We start from the raw sequence: 20534 nt of genomic DNA on the forward strand, positions 1-20534 counted from the left end.
ACTGGACCCTGGACTTCCTAACAAACAGACCCCAGTCTGTCAAATTAGGTAACCACACCTCCCCCCCCCCCACTGACCCTGAACACGGGGGCCCCACAAGGATGTGTGCTGAGCCCCCTCCTCTACTCCCTCTTCACCCACGACTGTGTGGCTGTTCATGGTTCCAACACCATCATCAAGTTTGCGGATGATGCCACGGTAGTAGGCCAGATCACCAGCAACGATGAGTCAGCCTACAGGGAGGAGGTCCAGCATCTCATGAAGTGGTGCGCCGATAACAACCTGGCCCTTAACATCAAGAAAACCAAAGAAATCATTGTGGACTTCAGGAAGTCTAAAGGCGGAAGTCACACCCCCATCCACATCCATGGGGCTGTGGTGGAAAGGGTGGACAGCTTTAAGTTCCTCGGAGTCCACATCACGGAAGACCTCTCCTGGTCCCTCAATACCTCCTCTCTGGTGAAGAAGGCCCAGCAGCGCCTATATTTCCTAAGGAGGCTGTAGGGATGTAACCTGTCACCCCTGATCCTCTCTAACTTTTACCGCTGCACAATAGAGAGCATCCTGACGAACTGTATCACAGTATGGTATGGCAGCTGTAGCTACTATGACCGGAAAGCCCTGCAGCGGGTAGTCAAAACTGCCCAACGCATTACCGGCACCCGGCTACCGACCATAGAGCACATATACCAGAAACGCTGTTTACGGAGGTCACGGACCATCGTCAAAGACCCTACCCACCCCAGCCACAGTCTGTTCGCCCTCCTGCCATCTGGGAGACGCTACAGATGCATTCGCACCCGAACGACCAGATTTAGGAACAGCTTCTTTCCCAGGGCTGTCATCCTACTGAACTCCACAAATAAACTCTAAAGCCTGCACATCTGCCAATGCACTTTATTATGGTTATGTTTATGTTAATGTATTACAAGCCAAATGAATGTTGAATGTTTAAATGTCTTAATCTAAATGTACACTCTCGGGAGCCGCAAGCCTACATTTCGTTGTACTGCACTTGTGCACTAACAATGACTATAAAGTTGATTATTATTATTATTATTATTATTATTATAATGCAGCCAAGTTTGCGGATGATACAAAGATGGGTGGGAAAGCAAGTTGTGCAGAGGACTCAAATAATCTGCAAAGGGGTATAGACAGGCTAAGTGAGTGGGCAAACATTTGGCAGATGGAGTATAATGTGGGAAAGTGTGAGGTTATCCACTTTGGCAGGAAAAATAAAAAAGCAAATTATTATTTAAATGGAGAGAGATTACAAAATGCTACAGTTCAGAGGGACCTGGGGGTCTTTGTGCATGAAACACAAGTTAGCATGCAGGTACAGCAAGTAATCAAAAAGGCAAATGGAATGTTGGCCTTTATTGCATGGGGGTTGGAGTATAAAAGCAGGGGAGTCCTGCTACAACTGTACAGGGTATTGGTGAGACCACACCTGGAGTACTGTGTACAGTTTTGGTCTCCTTATTTAAGGAAGGATATACTTGCATTGGAGGTAGTTCAGAGACGATTCACTAGCTTAATTCCTGAGATGAGGGGGTTGACTTATGAAGAAAGGTTGAGCAGGTTTGGCCTATACTCATTGGAATTTAGAAGAATGAGAGGTGATCTTATTGAAACATATGATACTGAGGGGGCTCGACAAGGTAGATGCAGAGAGGATGTTTCCCCTTGTGGGGAAATCTAGAACTCGGGGCCATAGTTTCAGAATAAAGGGTCATCCTTTTAGAACTGAGATGAGGAGGAATTTCTTCTCCCAGAGGGTCGTAAATCTGTGGAATTCTATGCCCCAGAGAGCCGTGGAGGCTGGGTCATTAAATACATTTAAGGTGGAGTTAGACAGATTTTTGTAAGATAAGGGAGTGAAGGGTTATGGGGAGCAGGCTGGGAAGTGGCTTTGAGCCCAAGATCAGCCATGATCTTATTGAATGGCGGAGCAGGCTCGAGGGGCCAAGTGGCCTATTTCTGCTCCTATTTCTTATGTTCTTATTTTTATAACTGTATACAATCGAGAGTAAATCAGATGGGATATAAAATGGGCGACTGATTGAGTTTCGGTTAAAATGAACCCTTATGTCTCTGTATCTGACAATGTACAGACACAAAATCTTGAGTAGCTTGAGCTTTTTTTTATTTGCTTATGGGATCTGGGCGTCACTGGCAAGGCCAGCATTTATTGCCCATCCCTAGTTGCCCCTGAGAAGGTGGTGGTGAGCCACCTTCTTGAACCGCTGCAGTCCGTGTGGTGAAGGTACTCCCACAGTGCTGTTAGGTAGGGAGTTGCAGGATTTTGACCCAGCGACGATGAAGGATCGGCAATATACTTCCAAGTCAGGATGGTGTGTGACTAGGAAGGGAACTTGGAGGTGATGGTGTTCCCATGCGCCTGCTGCCCTTGTCCTTCTAGGTGGAAGAAGTCGCGGGTTTGGGAGGTGCTGCCAAAGAAGCCTTGGCGAGTTGCTGCAGTGCATCTTGTAGATGGTACACACTGCAGCCACGGTACGCCGGTGGTGGAGGGAGTGAATGTTTAAGGTGGTGGATGGGGTGCCAATCAAACGGGCTGCTTTGTCCTGGATGGTGTCGAGCTTCTTGAGTGTTGTTGGAGCTGTACTCATCCAGGCAAGTGGAGAGAATTCCATTTACACATTAATATACTAACAACTGATGGAGGAATAGTTTTATTAGTAGCAATTGTGTAAACATGTCATTTACAACACATTTCTATAAATGTACAATATATACAGGAGCCATTTCCATTGCATTCGGAGGCACGTCCCTGTGCTTTTGGATTAACCACTCGAACCCAAAATCAAACAAACAGCTGCAAAGGATGTCTCTGAGGGCATTATAAGTTGATTAGTGATAAAGCAAAATGACACATCAGGGAGTCAGTATAAAACCACTGGTATAACGTGGTTGCACAGCATTGGGTTCGAGATCTAACGCCTATAGACAGCAGGCTTGAAATGATAATTTGATGCAGAATATAAAAATGGAGATCAGTTGCATTGACAAAGCTAACTTGCCACAACTTTCTTTCACTAACTTCACAGAGCATCATCCAGCCACAGACTCTTTGGTTACCTTATATTCCATTTCCATTTAGTACCGCCAATTATTTAAGGCAAAAATCTAGCTAACGACTTTGTTAAATGTAAGTCCTCACTCTACAAGTTTTATTTGCCATGAAATGTATTTACAGAAAATGTCAGCCTTTGTTGTTGGTAAAAACCCTTGAATTACGCATGGTATCTGAAATACTGGCCTGTTACTATGGATTAGTAAACATTATAATTATGTCTCAATAAACAAGTTTGTGCCAGCTTAGCTGGCTAGCACCGATAATGCAAAGCATGAGAATACGTCATTAAAATAATCAATTGACTCTTTAACCCTGTAGAAAATGAGTATGGCAGTACCTGGAAAAATATAAAACAAAAATCATTCAACTTGTGATGCAATCAGTTTGGCTCAGGGGTCCAAAGTCTTTGCTGAGTGGCTGTTGGTATAGCAGTTACTGTCTCTGCTATTCGGTGCATAACTTTGCTGCACAGCTTACGTTGGTCACCTTTATCAAGATGATGATCCATTACAGTACATCAATCATCTGAACAGAAGCAAATACAACAAGGGAACAAGAAATATAACGAGAAGCATAAAAGCAAAGAACATCACTGTCCTGGGTTTCCCTCCATACTCTGGAATGTTTCCTTCCTGTTACAGGATCTGTTGCTAACAAAAGCCTCTAATGAGGATTTGCAGGGCTGCTTAAGCACTAATTTCACTGAGCAGCTGAGTGAGTGCTCAACACGCTTTCAAACAAAGTCACCGCATTCAGCAGTCACCTATTGCACACCCCATCCCCGCAGCAGGTTCTTCTCCACAGCATGTGCAGCGCATTATCTAGCCCTGTAGTATGTGAAAAGCACCACCAGAGGATTAAGACAAATGTTGAAGCTCAAAGCTTTTACATTTCTTTCTTTCACATTTTAATAATCATTGGGGCTGATTTTAACTGTCTGAAATTGGTGTTAACGGGGCACCAACAACCTCAAAATGGGGTCCATAGACTTACTTTCCCATTAACACTAATGCTCCGCCCACCGCCATTCTTAAAGGGGCTTTCCCATGGGCGGCTGGAGCACCTGCCTGTTTCAAGTGGTAGACCTCCTTACTATGCAAATTGGGGTCGTTTGACGTAGTTAGGATCCCGATTGAAATTTTGAGAAGCATGTGTCCTGGCATTGAAGCAGCGGTCCTTAAAGTGCCCCTTCCAGCTCCACAACTGTACAGTTGGCTGCTGATGGTCCGGGCTCGCTCCCCTCTGCCTGTTTAGCCCACAGCTCACCAGTTCTATTTCAATGAGGCCAGGGCCTCAAAATGGCTCCGGCTTCTTTGCTCCTGGAACAGGTGGCCAGCTGGCATGATCCGCTGGTCAGCTGCCCAAAAGTTAAAGCCTACCCGATTCATTCCAAGTATTTGTTTGCATTAAACAGAGTATTACGTACATCAGACAGTTGCTTGATAATATTTTACTTTCTGATAAAAGATTCATCCTGATATTTACAATCTAACGCTACCAAGTGAAATTAATAATTTTGGTAAGTGTGAATGAGCGCCTTATGTTGGGGATTAGAAGTGTAGGTTTGTTCATCGCCTGTTCATAAACATTCTGGTATTCTGTAATAGAAAAGTACTACTTATGATAAGGAGGCTGCTTACACCATGAAGAGCGCCTACTTCCACCTCTGTAACATCGCCTGTCTCCGCCTATGTATCAGCATTTCTGCTGCTGAAACCCTCATCCATGCTTTTGTTACCTTCAGACTCGACTAATCCAATGTTCTCCTGACTGGTCTCTTCTCTTCCATGCTTCATAAACCTGAGCTCATCCAAAACGATGCTCCTGTATCCTAACCCATTCACTCATCACCCGGTCCACCAATGCCTCAATTTCTAAATTCTTATCCCCATGTTCAAATCCCTACCTGGCCTCGCCTCTCCCTATCTCTGTAACCTCCTCCAGCCCTACGAACTCAATGCTCCGCCAGATCTGGCCTCTTTGCATCCCCTACACCCTTCAGCCCTGCTTTGCCGGCCGTGCCTTCAGCTGTCTCGGCCCTAAGCTCTGGAATTCCCTCCCTAAACCCCGCCGCCTCTCCACCTCTCTCTCCTCCTTTAAGACGCTCCTAATAACCGACCTCTTTGACCAACCTGTCTTAATATCCCCTTCTTGTTTTTGTCTGATTACACGCCTGTGAATTGCCTTGGGACGTTTTCCGATGTTAAAGGTACCATATAAATGCAAGTTGTTGTTGTTGTACACTGCTGTCTCCATCAAACTGTCTCTCACTAAACTATGAATATTGAACAATCACATCACTACCACAAGACCACAAGCCACTTTCTTGTCTGCTGCATCAGTGTCAGACAGACACGTCACCACCCAGGGATCGGATGAACACTCGCCACCTGAAGGCCTTACACCCATTCTCTGTTATACGACCAAGGATTGGACCAACATATCCACAAAGGCCACAGAAAACTACTTTATCACAGCTGTTGTCATCTGTGACTGGACTAAAACACTTTATGCAACCATACAACAACGTGTAAAACGTGTTTTTCACACCGTCCCTTTAATGTGTTTTAATACAGTCAAATCTATCTTTGATAGACCCTTAAATGATCCCTTTGGCGAGTTTCCATTTACAATAATGGTGATGGGAACAGAAGTACAGCCCCAAAGACAAATGTGATTGCATTTATATTCTTTATAAAATGTATAAATAGTAACGGTTTAAAAATAGTCCAGGATATTGAAAAACAGAAATATTTAATAAATCCTAAACTAGCAAGAAGAAAAATATATTGAAGCTCTGATAAAGGGTCATATCTGAAGCATGAACCTATATTTCCCTTTCAGATGCTCACTGAACTGCTGTGAATTTCCAACATTTCCCGATTCCTTTTCAGATTTCCAGCATTTTGCGTTTTTTTTCTCTTTTGGTTCCCAGAAAAAACCCCACAGCCTATTACTTTGTTAAAACGGAAAGCAAATCAGAAAGACGGGAGGTTCTTTATGGGCGGGTTTGCAGTCTGCTCTGTCTGGTTTATCTGCTTGTATATAAAGTAATAGTCTTTTCGCGGCTGGCTCTTATGGAGGATGGACTTGAGATGGTGAGGCACTGCGTCAGCAGCCAGCTGCAGGCTCTTCTCCTCCACGATAAGATGCAGGTAGTAGTCCTCGGACTCTGAGACACCAAACTTCTCGGCGCACTGACTGGACAGCTTCTCTGCGTTTGTCTCTGGGTTTACAGCAAATGTTTTGATGTTGGATCCAAGCTCTAGAAAGGACACACTCAAGAAATCCTACAAAAGGCAACAGGGATAAAAAAAAATTGAAAACAAATGAAGACGCGACCGTCACAAACTGCGCCAGACCTAGCCAGCAGAGGGCGCCATACACCGTAGCTAGAATAACCGCATAAAAATTTGCCTGCGTTGCCTATCCGGCATCAAGAGAGTGCTCAATCTGTCTTTTAAAAAAAAGAATTCTGCCCTCTTCTCCCAAAGGTGGTGATATTTATATAGCGCCTTTCATGACCACTGGACATCCCAAAACACTTTACAAAGCTAATGAAGTACTTTTAGAAGTGTAGTCACTGTTGTAATGTAGGAAACGCGGCAGCCAATTTGCGCACAGCAAGCTCCCACAAACAGCAGCGTGATAATGACCAGATAATCTGTTTTTGTTATGTTGATTGAGGGATAAATATTGGCCAGGACACCAGGGATAACTCCCCTGCTCGCCTTCAAAATAGTGCCATGGGATCTTTTACATCTGCCTGAGAACACAGATGGGGCCTCGGTTTAACGTCTTATCCGAACGACAGCACCTCCAACAATGCTGCACTCCCTTAGCACTGCACTGGAGTGTCAGCCTAGATTTTTGTGCTCAAGTTTCTGGAGTGGGACTTAGAACCCACAACCTTCCTGACTCAGGGGTAAGAGTGCTACCCACTGAGCCACTGGCTGACACACAAATCCTGATGGAGTTTTTGCCCCTTGCAAATCCCTGGGGCGCTGATGCCAGTTTTACTGCCCCAGCCGTTGCTTTGGCTGAGATCAGCTAAATGAGCACAGACTGAGGAATTGAAGCTGTGACCTTGTGATCTGTAAGGCCACATACTACACCAGTCTTATACTCCACACAGCCAAATATACATTTCTGTGAATGGAAATATCAAGAAACACATCTGTGGAACATATGTTTGTTATCTTATGATGTGAAATGTAATCCTTGGCTGCTGTACAGATAGAGTTTCGGCAAAATCTTTTTTTGCATTGTTTTGGGGAATTGAGCATTTCCAAGACTCTGTCCAAGAAGGCTACACCCTTTGTACATAAATAATTACAAAGAACTTGAAGACTGGGTATATAAAAAAAATATTTTCCCTGGATCACCGCATAATAACTGCTAGTCCTCTATAGATAGAATGCCTGTTAACTTTCCTCACTGCCATTTCCCTCTTCATGACAACATACTGTATCTATTTTGTGTCCGTCTGTTACTGCTTCAGTTCCTGGGTTTCTATTCTCAAACTGCTGTCACATTTCTTCTAGGCTTCCACCATAACGACTACTTTCCTTTGTAGTTCCAAAGCAATAAATTATCTGGGACCAGTAATTAATCACACATAAAAAATTGCAAAGTTCTCCAGTTACAGTTGATTGAACCCGGCTTAAAACACTCAAATATTCCACATTGAGACCTTAGATGTTTCTTAAATAAATGCAATACTCATTATTCATACTAAGCAGGAAATGACACATACATGTTCCTGATTTCAAATAAATGAAGTGCAGGAGTCAACGAGTTATATATTCATGAGGCAGACCCAGCCATAATTCCTTGTGGGTCACAGTTAGTCTTTGTTGCCTCCTCATCAGGAATAGCTCAAGTCAGAATTTTGCCCTGTAAATCTTTCCAGGTTTAAAGGTCACTTGGAGATCATTTATATGGCTGCACCCAAGTGTAAAGGTTATTCGACATGCCCACAAGGCAGTTTGGATTTCAGCTACTGTGTCTGTTGATTTATTCTAGTTGTTTCTCAAGTTGAACAGTTGCCAACTGAATTTTCTCTCAGTGCAGATTTTTCCACTACTCTGGTTCATCAAAAGACTCCGAAGTAAGGGAGAGATGCGACGATAAATTAGCAGTAAACATATGTCTAACTCCTGAAATGGGCTGGACTGAAAACAAAGGACAGGCTTCCTGCCTAGATCAGTGCGGATTCTGAAGACTACCATCAAGATCACCCAAGCAGGGAATTTCCTGTGTGGATCTAAAGATCAGTAGGTCCAACCACAACACCACTGATTTCTCATACTTGTCTCTACTAATTACTAGCAATTTAGAGGTTTCCCATTCGGCCGAGCCATTGCCCTTCAGTTCTCAACAAAGACTGTCACGGTTGTGCCCAGACAGGATGGCCTATTACTTAGATAATATGGGATAGTTCATTGTGAGGTTAATGGGAAGAAACTACAAGAATAATAGGCTGCACTGTCCAAGTCTTGGAGTCCCAGGACTTCATACCGAACATCTACAATTCCATTACAACATCTATTAAATGTGAAGGATTATTTAGACAAAGTACTATGTTTTCCCCAGGAGATAGAGAGGACTATGGTTTCGCATCAGAACCATCTGCTCTGTCCAGTTTGAAACAGTTCTTTTTTCCTCCTTACTCTGGAGTTTGAACTGTGCTTATATTCATTTACAACACCTGTATACAAAAATGTTGAAAAGCACCAACATACATTAAACCGGCATTAAAATGGAAGATTTATTTCATGCACGTGCTAACTTGATAATGAGGTTGGACATTGCACATTCTGAAAAATACATGCTCCTTACAATAGTGCAAATTGGTAATCCTCAGCTTGGCAGGGCACGGCACTCACGTGGCTGTGATTACCTCTCCCGCAGGGAACCTCTTGATATAATCATCTTGTTTTATTTTCTGTTTCAAAAGTGAGTTCAGCCTTTCGAGAGTATTTAATCTAAGCTCACAATTTGATTGGGACACTCAGCTTTATCTTGTGATTAACCTGATTCCTGGCCAAATTTTCAGCAGAGTTTCATTACTGCATACGCTTTATAGCTTACAGATGTGCGCAAGGCAGCCGATATGTTCAGACTTTGCTTTATTTAACTCTATGAGGCCTGGAGCTGATGGGGAGATATTCCTCTTTGGGGAATGCTCAGTTCCCTGGTACAGCAAAGAAGGAATGGGGGAGGAGGCCCACTGCACTGCCCTGGGATGTCTGGGGCTTCCCCATGATGGGTGAAAGGAGAACTGCTCCTACAGTGCAGGCCTAGCATAGGCATTACAGTGAGTGGGGAGGGGCGTGCATGGCCTCTTGCATCACTTTCCTGACCTAAGTGGTGAGATGGTCAAAGAAACCTAGCAGCTGGGGCTTGCATTAAGACTCTGTGTGATCGGTAGGCTCTGAAGAGCTCCAGGGGAGCCACAAGAAGAAGACTGCAGCAGGTGCTTTTTTTTAATCTTCCTCCTTAGGACGATCTTCTGGCCTCGGAGCCTATTGGCTTCTGCTCTCCAGCAGATACGCTCTTGTTTCTACCCCCGTGATCTCAGTGCTACACAGGGGCCTCAAGAGGAAAATTAGTCGATCCGAAATATGCATTGCTACTAACCCATTGGGCTGAAAGTGGGCATCATTGTTTTAGCTCCAGAAATGCAGCTACAATCCCCTTCTTGTTTTGCAAAACCTTTGACAACATATAGGTGATAACAAAAAAAATACGCCTTTGTGGGGAAAGAATTTGAGGAAGAAGAAAGAAAGCTCAAAGAAATCCTTTGCTCATTTATAAAAACATTTTCTATCCCTCTTTGGTCCCGCCACGCCCTGAGTCATCCCCTGATTAAAAGCATATAAAAACTTTAGAATCCAAAACAGGAAAAGGCCATTTAGGTCATCAAGCCTACTTGTTTCAACTGATCATCTACAACTAGATGTGGTCCATCCCCACCTTACTGAAGTTCCAGAGGAAGGGGAGTAAACTTGAGAAAACTTTCAATTACAGGAAACTTTTGTTTAACCGGAGGTTAAATGTCCAGAAAGCTCTATCTACCGGCAAAATTCAGGAGCCGTTTCTGTAGTGTCTGTACCTTTAAGGGGAGAACTACTTTTTACAGCTCCTGTATACTGTAGTACCGGCAGTGACCACACCTGTCTATAAACCCTGAGTAGGGATCTGTACTGTTAATTTTTGAGTGAACCTCATCCAGTAAACACCTGTTGATTGTTCCTCTGCTGTCTCTGTCTATTTGTTGAAGGACACCATACATCAAGATTCACGGATTTAACATTGGCGACGAGTCGATTCGAACCTACCTGCAACTCTGCAGACGAAGGCCGATTCCAGGGGCACGGGCGTCGACCATCCGGCGGAGACTCCAGCGAGACGGGCTGGCAGCAGGTATGGCGCAGACCCTTCCCGGACAGCGGCAGCTGGAGCCGACCGACGGCACAGGGGAAGGCTGAGCAGCGTCGACAGGATAAGAGAGAGGGTAAAGCGCACAGGGCACAGCCGGGGTTGAAGACCGAGTGGCGTCAACGAGAGAGGCGCGCAGGAAAACGCGCAGAGCGCGGCCGGTGTTCAAGGGCTGAGCAGCGTCCGCGGGAGAAGAAAGGAAAGCGCGGGAGACGCCATTTGAGCCGCAGCGGAGAAGAAGGGACAGCGCGGGAGACTCCATTTTTGAGCTGCAGCGGAGAAGAAGGGAGCGCGCGGGAGATACCATTTTTAGCCAGTCTAACCACACCCAGGGATGCCGAAGAGTGGCAGTGTCACAGCGTTCGACAATGAAGTCGAAGATTGGGCGACATATGTAGAATGCATAGAAGTGTACTGCAAGGCGAATGAAGTGCCAGATGCCAGGAAAGCACTGGTATTGTTGAATTCCATGGGTGCAAAAACGTATGGCTTACTGCGAAACCTAGTAACCCCAGAGAAGCCAGTGGAAAAGGATTTTGAAAGCATAGTGGCAATCCTACAGGACCACTTAAACCCCACACCGCTGCTGATAGCAGAAAGATTTAAGTTTCACAAAAGGAACCAGCATAAAGACAAAAGTAATGCTGAGTATTTAACGGAACTGCGCAAGCTATCGAAACACTGCCAGTTTGGAATGGGACTAGCAGATACTTTAAGGGACAAGTTTGTGTGTGGGCTTCAAAGTGAAGGAACCCAGAAACGGCTTCTATCAGAAAAGGATCTTACGCTGGACAAGGCTTTAAGCATGGCAGTATCACACGAAGCAGCCGCACGGGGCGCTGCAGAGATACAATGGAGACCGCAAGAATATGGCACAAATGAAATGTCATATGGAGCAGTGAAGTGTTATCACTGCGGCAGAACAACACACGACCATAAGGATTGTTGGTTCAAGGACCAAGTGTGCAGACAGTGTGGAAAAGTAGGACACATAGCAAGAGTCTGCAGGTCAGGAAAGAAAACCAGCAGCAAGAAATCTCCACAGGAGAAGTACAAAAAGGTACATAAGGTGACGGAGAGTAGTTCAGACGAACAGAAAAGTGATACAGACTCCGGAAGCAAGGAGCTGGGTTGTCTGAAACTACATAATGTAATCAAAATGGAGGATCACCAAACTATCTGGGTCACGCTCAAGATAGACGGAGGCCAAGTGAAAATGGAATTGGACACAGGATCAGCCCTAACAGTCATAAACCGAAGGGACTACAAGCGGCTATTCTCACATATACCCTTGAGAGATACAGAGATTATCTTGAAGACGTACACGGGGCAAAAAGTCTACCCCAAAGGAAAAATAAGGGTGAACGTTGTATATAACGGCAAGGAAACACCAAAAATGGACCTATATGTATTGCCAGATGGAGGACCACCACTACTAGAATGTGAATGGATCCGGAAGATACAGCTAGATTGGCATTCCATACAAGCACTGACTGTAGATGCCAAAAAGGATGACGACGTCACACCTGGTCGACTGTCAAAAATGCTAACTGACACACAAGAAGTGTTCCAGGAGGGACTCGGAACACTAAAAGGCATAACAGCGACGGTCAAAATAGAGGAAAATGCAAGCCCAAAGTTTTTAAGGCCAGACCAGGCCTTATGCGATCCGCCCAGCCGTCGAAGCAGAGCTGGAAGGTTTGGAATGTTCTGGAGTACTGTCCAAAGTGGACTGGAGCGAGTGGGCTACACCCATCGTTCCTGTAATGAAGAGGTCGTTGAGTAATACGCCTGGGGAACCAAAGAAGGTTTGCATCTGTGGGGACTTTAAGGTGACAGTGAACCCAGTCCTTCACACGGTACAATATCCGCTTCCGCGGATTGAAGATATTTTCGCCTTGCTATCTGGAGGAAAACGCTTCACTAAGATTGATCTGGCCCAGGCGTACCTGCAAATGGAGGTAGAAGAAGCCTCGAAACAGTACCTCACGATCAACACTCATAAAGGTCTCTACCAATACAACCGGCTGGTGTTCAGGGTAGCATCATCTCCGGCTATTTGGCAAAGGGCAATGGATCAAGTCCTGCAAGGGATTCCAGGGACCCAGTGTTATTTGGACGACATCCTGGTCACAGGCGAAAATGACAGTGATCACCTCGCCAACCTGGAGCAGGTGCTCACTAGATTGAAGGAATATGGGCTCCGAGCTAATCGCCACAAATGCGAGTTTTTCCAGGAGCAGATCTCGTATTGTGGCCACGTTATTGATGAAGAGGGGTTACATAAGTCCCCTGAAAAGATTGAGGCAGTAGTCAAGGCTCCAGCACCGGAAAATGTGTCACAACTGAGGTCGTTCCTCGGGCTGGTGAACTACTACCATAAGTTCTTGCCGAATTTGTCTACAGTACTACACCCACTGAACACCCTACTGCAAACGGGGGTACCATGGAAGTGGAATGACGAATGTAAACGAGCTTTCCAGAAGTGCAAAGAATTGATCACATCAAAAGAGGTGTTGGCTCATTTCAACCCAGCACTACCAATTCGGTTGGCGTGTGATGCATCACCCAATGGTATTGGAGCGGTGCTGTCGCACAAATTCCCGGACGGCTCGGAGAGGCCGGTAGCCTTTGCGTCTCGGTCACTAACCTCAGCCGAGCGTAACTTCGCCCAGATTGACAGGGAGGCCCTCAGCCTAGTGTGGGGAGTGAAAAAGTTCAACCACTACCTGCTCGGGCAGAAGTTCACCTTGCTGACTGACCACCAACCACTTGTCTCCATCTTTAATCCAAAGAAGGGCGTTCCGGTGATGACTGCGCAACGGCTACAAAGATGGTCCCTTTTTCTAGGGGCGAACCAATATGAAATAGAGTATAAGGGCACGAAACAGCATGGAAACGCTGATGGGCTATCACGCCTGCCACTGCCTACTGCGGAGGAAGCACCAGCAGTGGACCCGGTCAAAATATTTTATTCGACTATAATTGAACGCTTGCCAGTAACTAATGCGGATATAGAGAAGGAGACCCGAAATGACCCGACACTGTCTCGGGTATATGACTTGACGGTGAAGGGATGGCCAACACATGGCGACTCACTGTTGCCAGCATTCTCATCCAGAAGAGAACAGCTGTCAGTATGCCAGGGGACCTTGATGTGTGGATCCCGAGTGGTAATTCCACCCAAGTTAAGGGAGAGAGTGCTCAATGAGCTTCACAAAGGCCATCTGGGAGGGGTGAAAATGAAAAGCCTTGCTAGGGCTTATGTGTGGTGGCCGAGGATCGATCAGCAAATCGAGGACCTGACAAAGAGCTGCTCAGGATGCCAGAAGGTCCAAAATGCACCACCACATGCCCCTCTACACCCATGGGAGTGGCCCTCCTCTCCATGGCAACGGGTGCATATTGATTTTGCTGGTCCATTCATGGACTCACTGTTTTTAATAGCCGTGGATGCGCACTCGAAATGGCCTGAGGTGATCAAAATGTCCTCCACCACCACGAAGAAAACGATTGCAGTCCTACGGACCATATTTGCCAGGAACGACTTGCCAGAGCAGATTTGCTCTGATAACGGACCACAGTTTGTGTCCGAAGAGTTTCGGAAATTTATGAAAAGGAATGGGGTAAGGCATTACACATCCGCCCCGTATCATCCAGCCACAAATGGATTGGCTGAGAGGTTCGTACAAACCTTTAAAAAGGCAGTAAGGGCCATGTGCGATGACGACATTCCACTGCAGCATAAGGTGGACAATTTCCTGTTAGCCTACAGAAATGCGACACATGCAGTCACCAACCAGACCCCGGCCATGATGTTCTTTAACCGAAGGTTGAGATCTCGTCTGGATTTGCTCAGACCAAATGTACGAAGAGATGTTGAGAATAAGCAATTCCAGCACATCAATGAGAAGCCGACAAGGAGCTTCAATGTAGGGCAACCAGTCTTGGCCCGCGACTACCGAACAGAGAAATGGCAACCAGGAACGATATGCACACGGCAGGGGCCACTAATGTACACAGTGGATGTTGGGGAGAACATTGTGAGACGCCATGTCGACCAGATCCTAGCATCACAGGAACGAGTCAACCCCATGTCTCGCGTACCTGGTGATGAACCCGACATACAGGTAGCATCTACCCCAGAAACAGTAGCATCGGAAGCTGATGAACCAACCGACGACAGGGGCCCAGGATCGCCTCCGCACCAAGAGCAAGACACTCAGGAAAGGCGCTATCCAGAAAGGATCAGGAAGCCGCCCCAAAGACTGAATTTATAAATGGACTATTTTCAGTTAATGTTGCATGTTAAAAGTGTTAATTGTTAAATGACTGTTATGGTACTGTTAATCTAAAAGGGGAGGAATTGTAGTGTATGTACCTTTAAGGGGAGAACTACTTTTTATAGCTCCTGTATACTGTAGTACCGGCAGTGACCACACCTGTATATAAACCCTGAGTAGGGATCTGTACTGTTAGTTTTTGAGTGACCCTCATCCAGTGAACACCTGTTGATTGTTCCTCTGCAGTCTCTGTCTATTTGTTGAAGGACACCATACATCAAGATTCACGGATTTAACAGTTTCCTATAAGTTTTTTTACTTCTCGTTGCTTTTTTTTCCCAGTCAGGCTCTGCAAGGTCTAGCTGAAGCTGTTGCTTAGCTACAGAGATGCTTTTAAGCTGCGGCCGACTGTTTTGAAGCTGTTGCTAAGCAACAGGGTTTGTTGATTCACACGGAGCTCAAAAGCTCCGTATGTTTTAACATTAGCGCTGGTTTCTACGGCAGTTTCGATGGTACGGCACCAGCTCGGTCCCGTCAGTGCCGGATACCAGAACGTTTCCTGTATGTAGGTTTTTCAGAAATGTATTTATAATCCCCAAAGTAATAAAGAAAACTACATTGAGATGTCAACCCAAATTACTGAAGCCATAGATGGAATTCAACAGTTGACATTTTCATAGTTTCAATAGGACTGGATCGATAATGCTCCAAATATTAATTTAATAAGTTGTTAATCAACATAGTACTAACTGGGCTTATTGGGCTCAGTCCCATATATCTCCTTTTGTCTGAGGAAAGCGAATCAGGCAGTGGGCAGCTCAAAATTATTTCCAGGTCTCTATCAATGCTGCTTTTGAACTGCCATCTGAGATATATATGGGAGCATTGGTGAGTTGAATTGCTCTCCAACTTCTCCTTCCCTCTCTCTATGGAGAACATCCTTATTTACGTTAGAGAGATGAGGGCCGAGGTGGTTGAAGGCTCTGCCACCCAGTGGTTACAGGGTAATAATGTACACTGTTCTTATTATACCATGATCTCAGATGCTATTTGCGACTCCTTTTATTGATGATGTTACAGTGCCTCTGTTGTGACACTGACCTGCATCGATGACCTGGATATTTGTTTCATGTTCAGAGTCCTCCTTCTTTGCCATTGGTGGATTGAGTCCTGGACCTCATGACTGAGTTGGCGAGTGACAGTTTGTTTATCATAGTGCTTGATATGTTCTAAGGCACCATAGGTAGTTGTTAAATAATAATATCCTGAAACAGAGCAAACACCATTGTTTATATTAATGGTGGATTTATTGCTGCATAGAATAATTGTTATTTATCTGTTGTGTTGTTTTACATTTAAAACATAAAGCTGTGATAAGTATCTATCGGTCTAAACCACTAATACTACTGGTGCATTCATTTCATTTCTGCTCCTTTATTGAATGAACTCTTTTACTCTAATTTGCTCTTTATATATATACTGGGCCAGTACTTCCGGTCCCAACGCGTGAGTACGGACGGTGTACTCACGCGTGTGGCCGGAGGAATTGTCGGTTTTCAGCATGCACAGCGCATGCGTGGGAAACCGGCATTTCCTCTCCATCGAACCAAGGAGTTAAGAGGTCCAACGCGTGCGCGCAGAGTCCTGCGCGCACGCGTTGAACTTCCTTCTTCTTGACAGGTTTGCGCGTGTGCAAGGGACTGAACTTTTTAGAAATGAAAAAAGGAGGCGTAAGGAGTGGATTCTTGCAGGTAAGTGGTCTATTATTTAAAATTATTACATTTTTTCCACAGCTTCATTGTTTTTAAGGACTTTACAGTAAGGTAAGTTTATTTTTAGACCCGATTTCGTAAAAAATTATTTTTTTCAAAAATTTTATTAATTGTTTTAAATAGTTTTTTAAAGTTATTTATAGTTTATTTAATTATTGGGATGTTTTTTTAAATTTTAATTCAAGTTAAACTAGTCTTTTGGGCACCCGTACTTTTCATGAGTTTGACAGTCTTTACTATCAAACTCATGAATGAGTTTCCCCTTCCCTGATTGGCTGCAGAGTGCTCACCTGATCCCAGTCGGCACATCGCACTAACTACGCCGCTGGATCAGGCAAGCACATCGCGCCGACATCTGAACCGGGCCAGTGACAGGAATTGCAAGCAGGCCCGGGCTTCAGATGTCGGCGCGCAGGATGAGTGCACATCGAGGGCTTGCACGCGCGGCAAGCACCCGATCCTAATTTCTGGCCCACTATATATATACAGGGTTGTAAGTCTTAATTTAAAGTTCTAAGGACTGCCAAAGCTGTTATACTTTTCATCTTATTGAGATTCTGTATTTTGCACAGTAACTACCCAACATATATTTCTAGAGTTATTATTGTTCCTTAAACTTCCTGTGATTCTATCTTACTTGGCTCCCAGCCAAAGCTCTGTATCCATGCCCCTGACTCCATCCTGCTCTTCTGCTGTTCGCTCAGGCTGAACCAGACAGTGCACAGCTTCAGTGTCCTGTTCAACCTTACGCTAAACTTCAAACCCCACAGCCTATCCATCACCAAGACTGCTTACTTCCACCTCTGCAACACTGCCTGCCTCCACTCTTACATCACCCAGACTAAAGCTGAAACCCTTACCCACGCTTTTATTACTTCAAGATTTGACTTCTGCAGTGCAGTCCTCACTGGCCTTCAACCTACACAAACTCCTACTCATCCTGCATTAAATCTTGCTCTCCTATTATCCTTGTCCTGCCAATGCACTGATTTCAAAATCCTTATCCTTGTCTATAAACCGCGTCATGGCCTTATTCCACCCTACATCTGCAACCTCCTCCAGCTGTACTGCCTTGCCCGGCGCCCTTCAGTATTCCGATTCTAGCTTCCTATGCACCCCACTCTTCGCACTCAAACCACCTCAACTTTCTGGAATTCGCTCCCTAAGCATTTTTGCCTTTCTACTTTCTCCCCACCTTTAAAAGTCTCCCCAAAACATTTTCGACCGACTGGCAAAAGAACCAGAGGCGAGATGAGGAGAAATATTTTTATGCAGCGAGTTGTTATCTGGAATGCACTGCCTGAAAGGGTGGTGGGAGCTGCTTCAATATAACTTTCAAAAGGGAACTGGATAAACATTGAAAAGGAAAAAAAATACGGGGAAAGATCAGGGGAGTGGGACTAATTGGATAGCTCTTTCAAAGAGCTGGCACAGGCACGATGGGCCGACTGGCCTCCTTCTGTGCTGTGTGATTCTATCTCCTATGTTTTCTACTCCTGCTTGCATTCACTCTCCCATGTGTAAAGTATCTTATGACATTTATTAAAGGCACTATAAAAATGTTAAATGTTGTTGAACTTTGCTCTCTTGTACCTTTCAAGCTCCAAATGCACCACTTTACATGCTTATCTTCCCTGCAGGGTTATTGGACTGTCTTCTACTCTAACTCCTTTTCCAAGATCTCGAAACTATGGAATTCCTTAATTCGCTCAATCATCCTTTCCACCTCCTTGTTTTATCTGCTCTTCCCGCCGTAATTTATCTGCTCTTCTCTCCTACCCTTTACAACTCTGCAACTATCCTGCACTATGACTGTAGATTTCTCAGTAGTGAAGAACGTGTACCCTCCTTCAACTCAAAGGGTTGTGTTGTGTCTCCTTGTGTTCTTATTCCTATGTAATAAAGACACTTATAACTCATTTAGTTTACGACTTTCATTCAGTTGTATTCTTGCTCTTATGATGTTGCTGCCGCATGGTGCGGAGTGATACAAGATGTCCGACCTTGGACTGCGCACTGCCTTTCACAGTGTGCCACATAGCAATATAAATACACTAACCAAAGTAGTTCCATATAACGATGTAACAAGTAGTTCCATTTAACAACGTAATAATATAACGATGTAACAGGTTGCTAACTCCATAAACATTTGTCAGTTAGATAAAGCAGAGTGGAAAGATTTTTCAATTAGATAATTAAAGCATTGTTGGCTTCTCGTGCATTTTGTCAAAGAAATATATTAACTGCTATTACCAGTTGAATATTGTAACTTTTGACACAATGCAGGATATGAGGCTGCAAATGGTAAGCTCTGAGTTTTCCACTTATTTCGCTCTCACTTTAAATACAGATGTGGAATAAACAGCTTAAACTGGCTCCTATTCTATTGTTGATGGCAAGAAATTAAACAATGAAAACCAGACAAATTATTGTATCAAAGTAAATAATTCTGGAAATCTGATTAATGCACAACTATGTCCAGTGTGTGGTTCCTTTCATATACCTCTTGAAAAATAAGAAAATGCACTGAAAGTAAATGTGGTTATGGAGCCGAATTTAAAGTAAAAGAAAAAAAAGCTTATTTATCTAACACATGTTCCTACTAATCTCCATCAGGGAGTACAGTTGACACACAGTACTATAAGCAGGAACAGCCATACCTTCTCCTAAGTGTAGTGCAGGATCCAGTAGCTCCATCATATATTCCACATCCAGAAGCAGCGACGTCAGGTTACTCCTTGCCAGCACATACATTAACACCGGGAGGAAGTCATCAGCACCGTATGACTTTGCTAAAGCGGAAGCAGAATTGGAAAGTGAATTAGCATCTTCCATTACTGCCACGGAGCTGTCACCAGATTCCTGCAGTGAAAGACCATTGTTAAAAAAAACTGATATACTTCTGAAGCATTCCACTGCTTTTAGATTTATCTTGCGTGCACATTTTTTTGCACATGAATAACAGAGCCTTGGGAATCATCCCGGACACACATCCTCAACATGCTGTCTGTTGTTATAGCACTTTCCATACCACTGGCATTCTTTTCAAATGTGCGCCTGCCATTACCGATGCGATATTTTCTATCAGAAGTGCTAAAACAATTTTTTTTACAGATTCGGATATTTTTACTAAAAAACTAATATTGAAAGGTATCAGCAAAAGATGTAATTTGTATTAAATATTACTGCCACATCAATAGTTTTATTTATAAATGCTGGATCCCAATCCAGGTCTTCAACACTGAGGAAAGTTCTTGAAACTATTCTGTGATCACTCTATACTAAGCAATTCCTGATGTTACAATATCTCATGACGTGTAAATGCCATGGTAATGCTCGCTAAATGTTTTGGCCTTTCCTTACATCCTGTCTTTCAGGCACTGACTCATGATGAGCACAGGCAATCTTTCGTTACCATTTCCAAGTGCAGTTCTTCAGGTATAGACCAAGGCAGTGAGCGTCAGCAGATGTAATGACTGTGGGGGGGACATCACAGCCAAGCTTGATCCTTCCCTTACCCGATATCCTTCCATGTGCACTTTCCAAGAAGGGGCCGCTAATGGTCAGACATTGGAACTCCGGTTGATTTTTCCCATATCTTGCCCGAAAACACTTGGTCCATCTAAAGTGTGCCACCACTGTTTTGACTACGATAAGCTAACTTGCAAATTTTGCCTCTCCCAAAAACTTTTTTCTGACTACAACAAGCTAATGTACGCTAAAAGATCTCATTTGGGGCTGCTCATAGTAACTCAGCAATACACTGTTCTAACATGATAGAAGCACCATACTTAGTAACACACAATAAATTATTCTGTTTATAAGAGGGAATTGTGCTTAAGCAGACCTGTCCCCTTAAGACGACCAAGTCGAATTGCTATTGTTAAGGGAAATTTGTAGATTAACAAGTGCTTGTAAATTTTCTGGCTCCAGCTT

At 44.4% G+C, this 20534-nt stretch overlaps 1 protein-coding gene across 1 annotated transcript in view; it reads right to left on the reverse strand.

The window, feature by feature from the left end:
* Positions 1-2680: 2680 nt before the first annotated feature.
* Positions 2681-20534, reverse strand: part of rin3 (Ras and Rab interactor 3) — a 182311-nt gene continuing 164457 nt past the window's right edge. The window contains exons 8-10 of the mRNA XM_086002805.1: positions 19259-19390; positions 15928-16091; positions 2681-6390 (exon numbers count right to left, since the gene is read on the reverse strand). Of these exons, the coding sequence (XP_085858931.1) occupies positions 6079-6390; positions 15928-16091; positions 19259-19390 (608 nt within the window). The 3' untranslated portion in view covers positions 2681-6078. The remainder of the gene's footprint in view (positions 6391-15927; positions 16092-19258; positions 19391-20534) is intronic.

This window comes from Somniosus microcephalus, chromosome 12 (assembly GCF_052327205.1).
Source record: "Somniosus microcephalus isolate GS21.2 chromosome 12, FLI_Smic_1.0, whole genome shotgun sequence".
Taxonomy (NCBI): domain Eukaryota; kingdom Metazoa; phylum Chordata; class Chondrichthyes; order Squaliformes; family Somniosidae; genus Somniosus; species Somniosus microcephalus.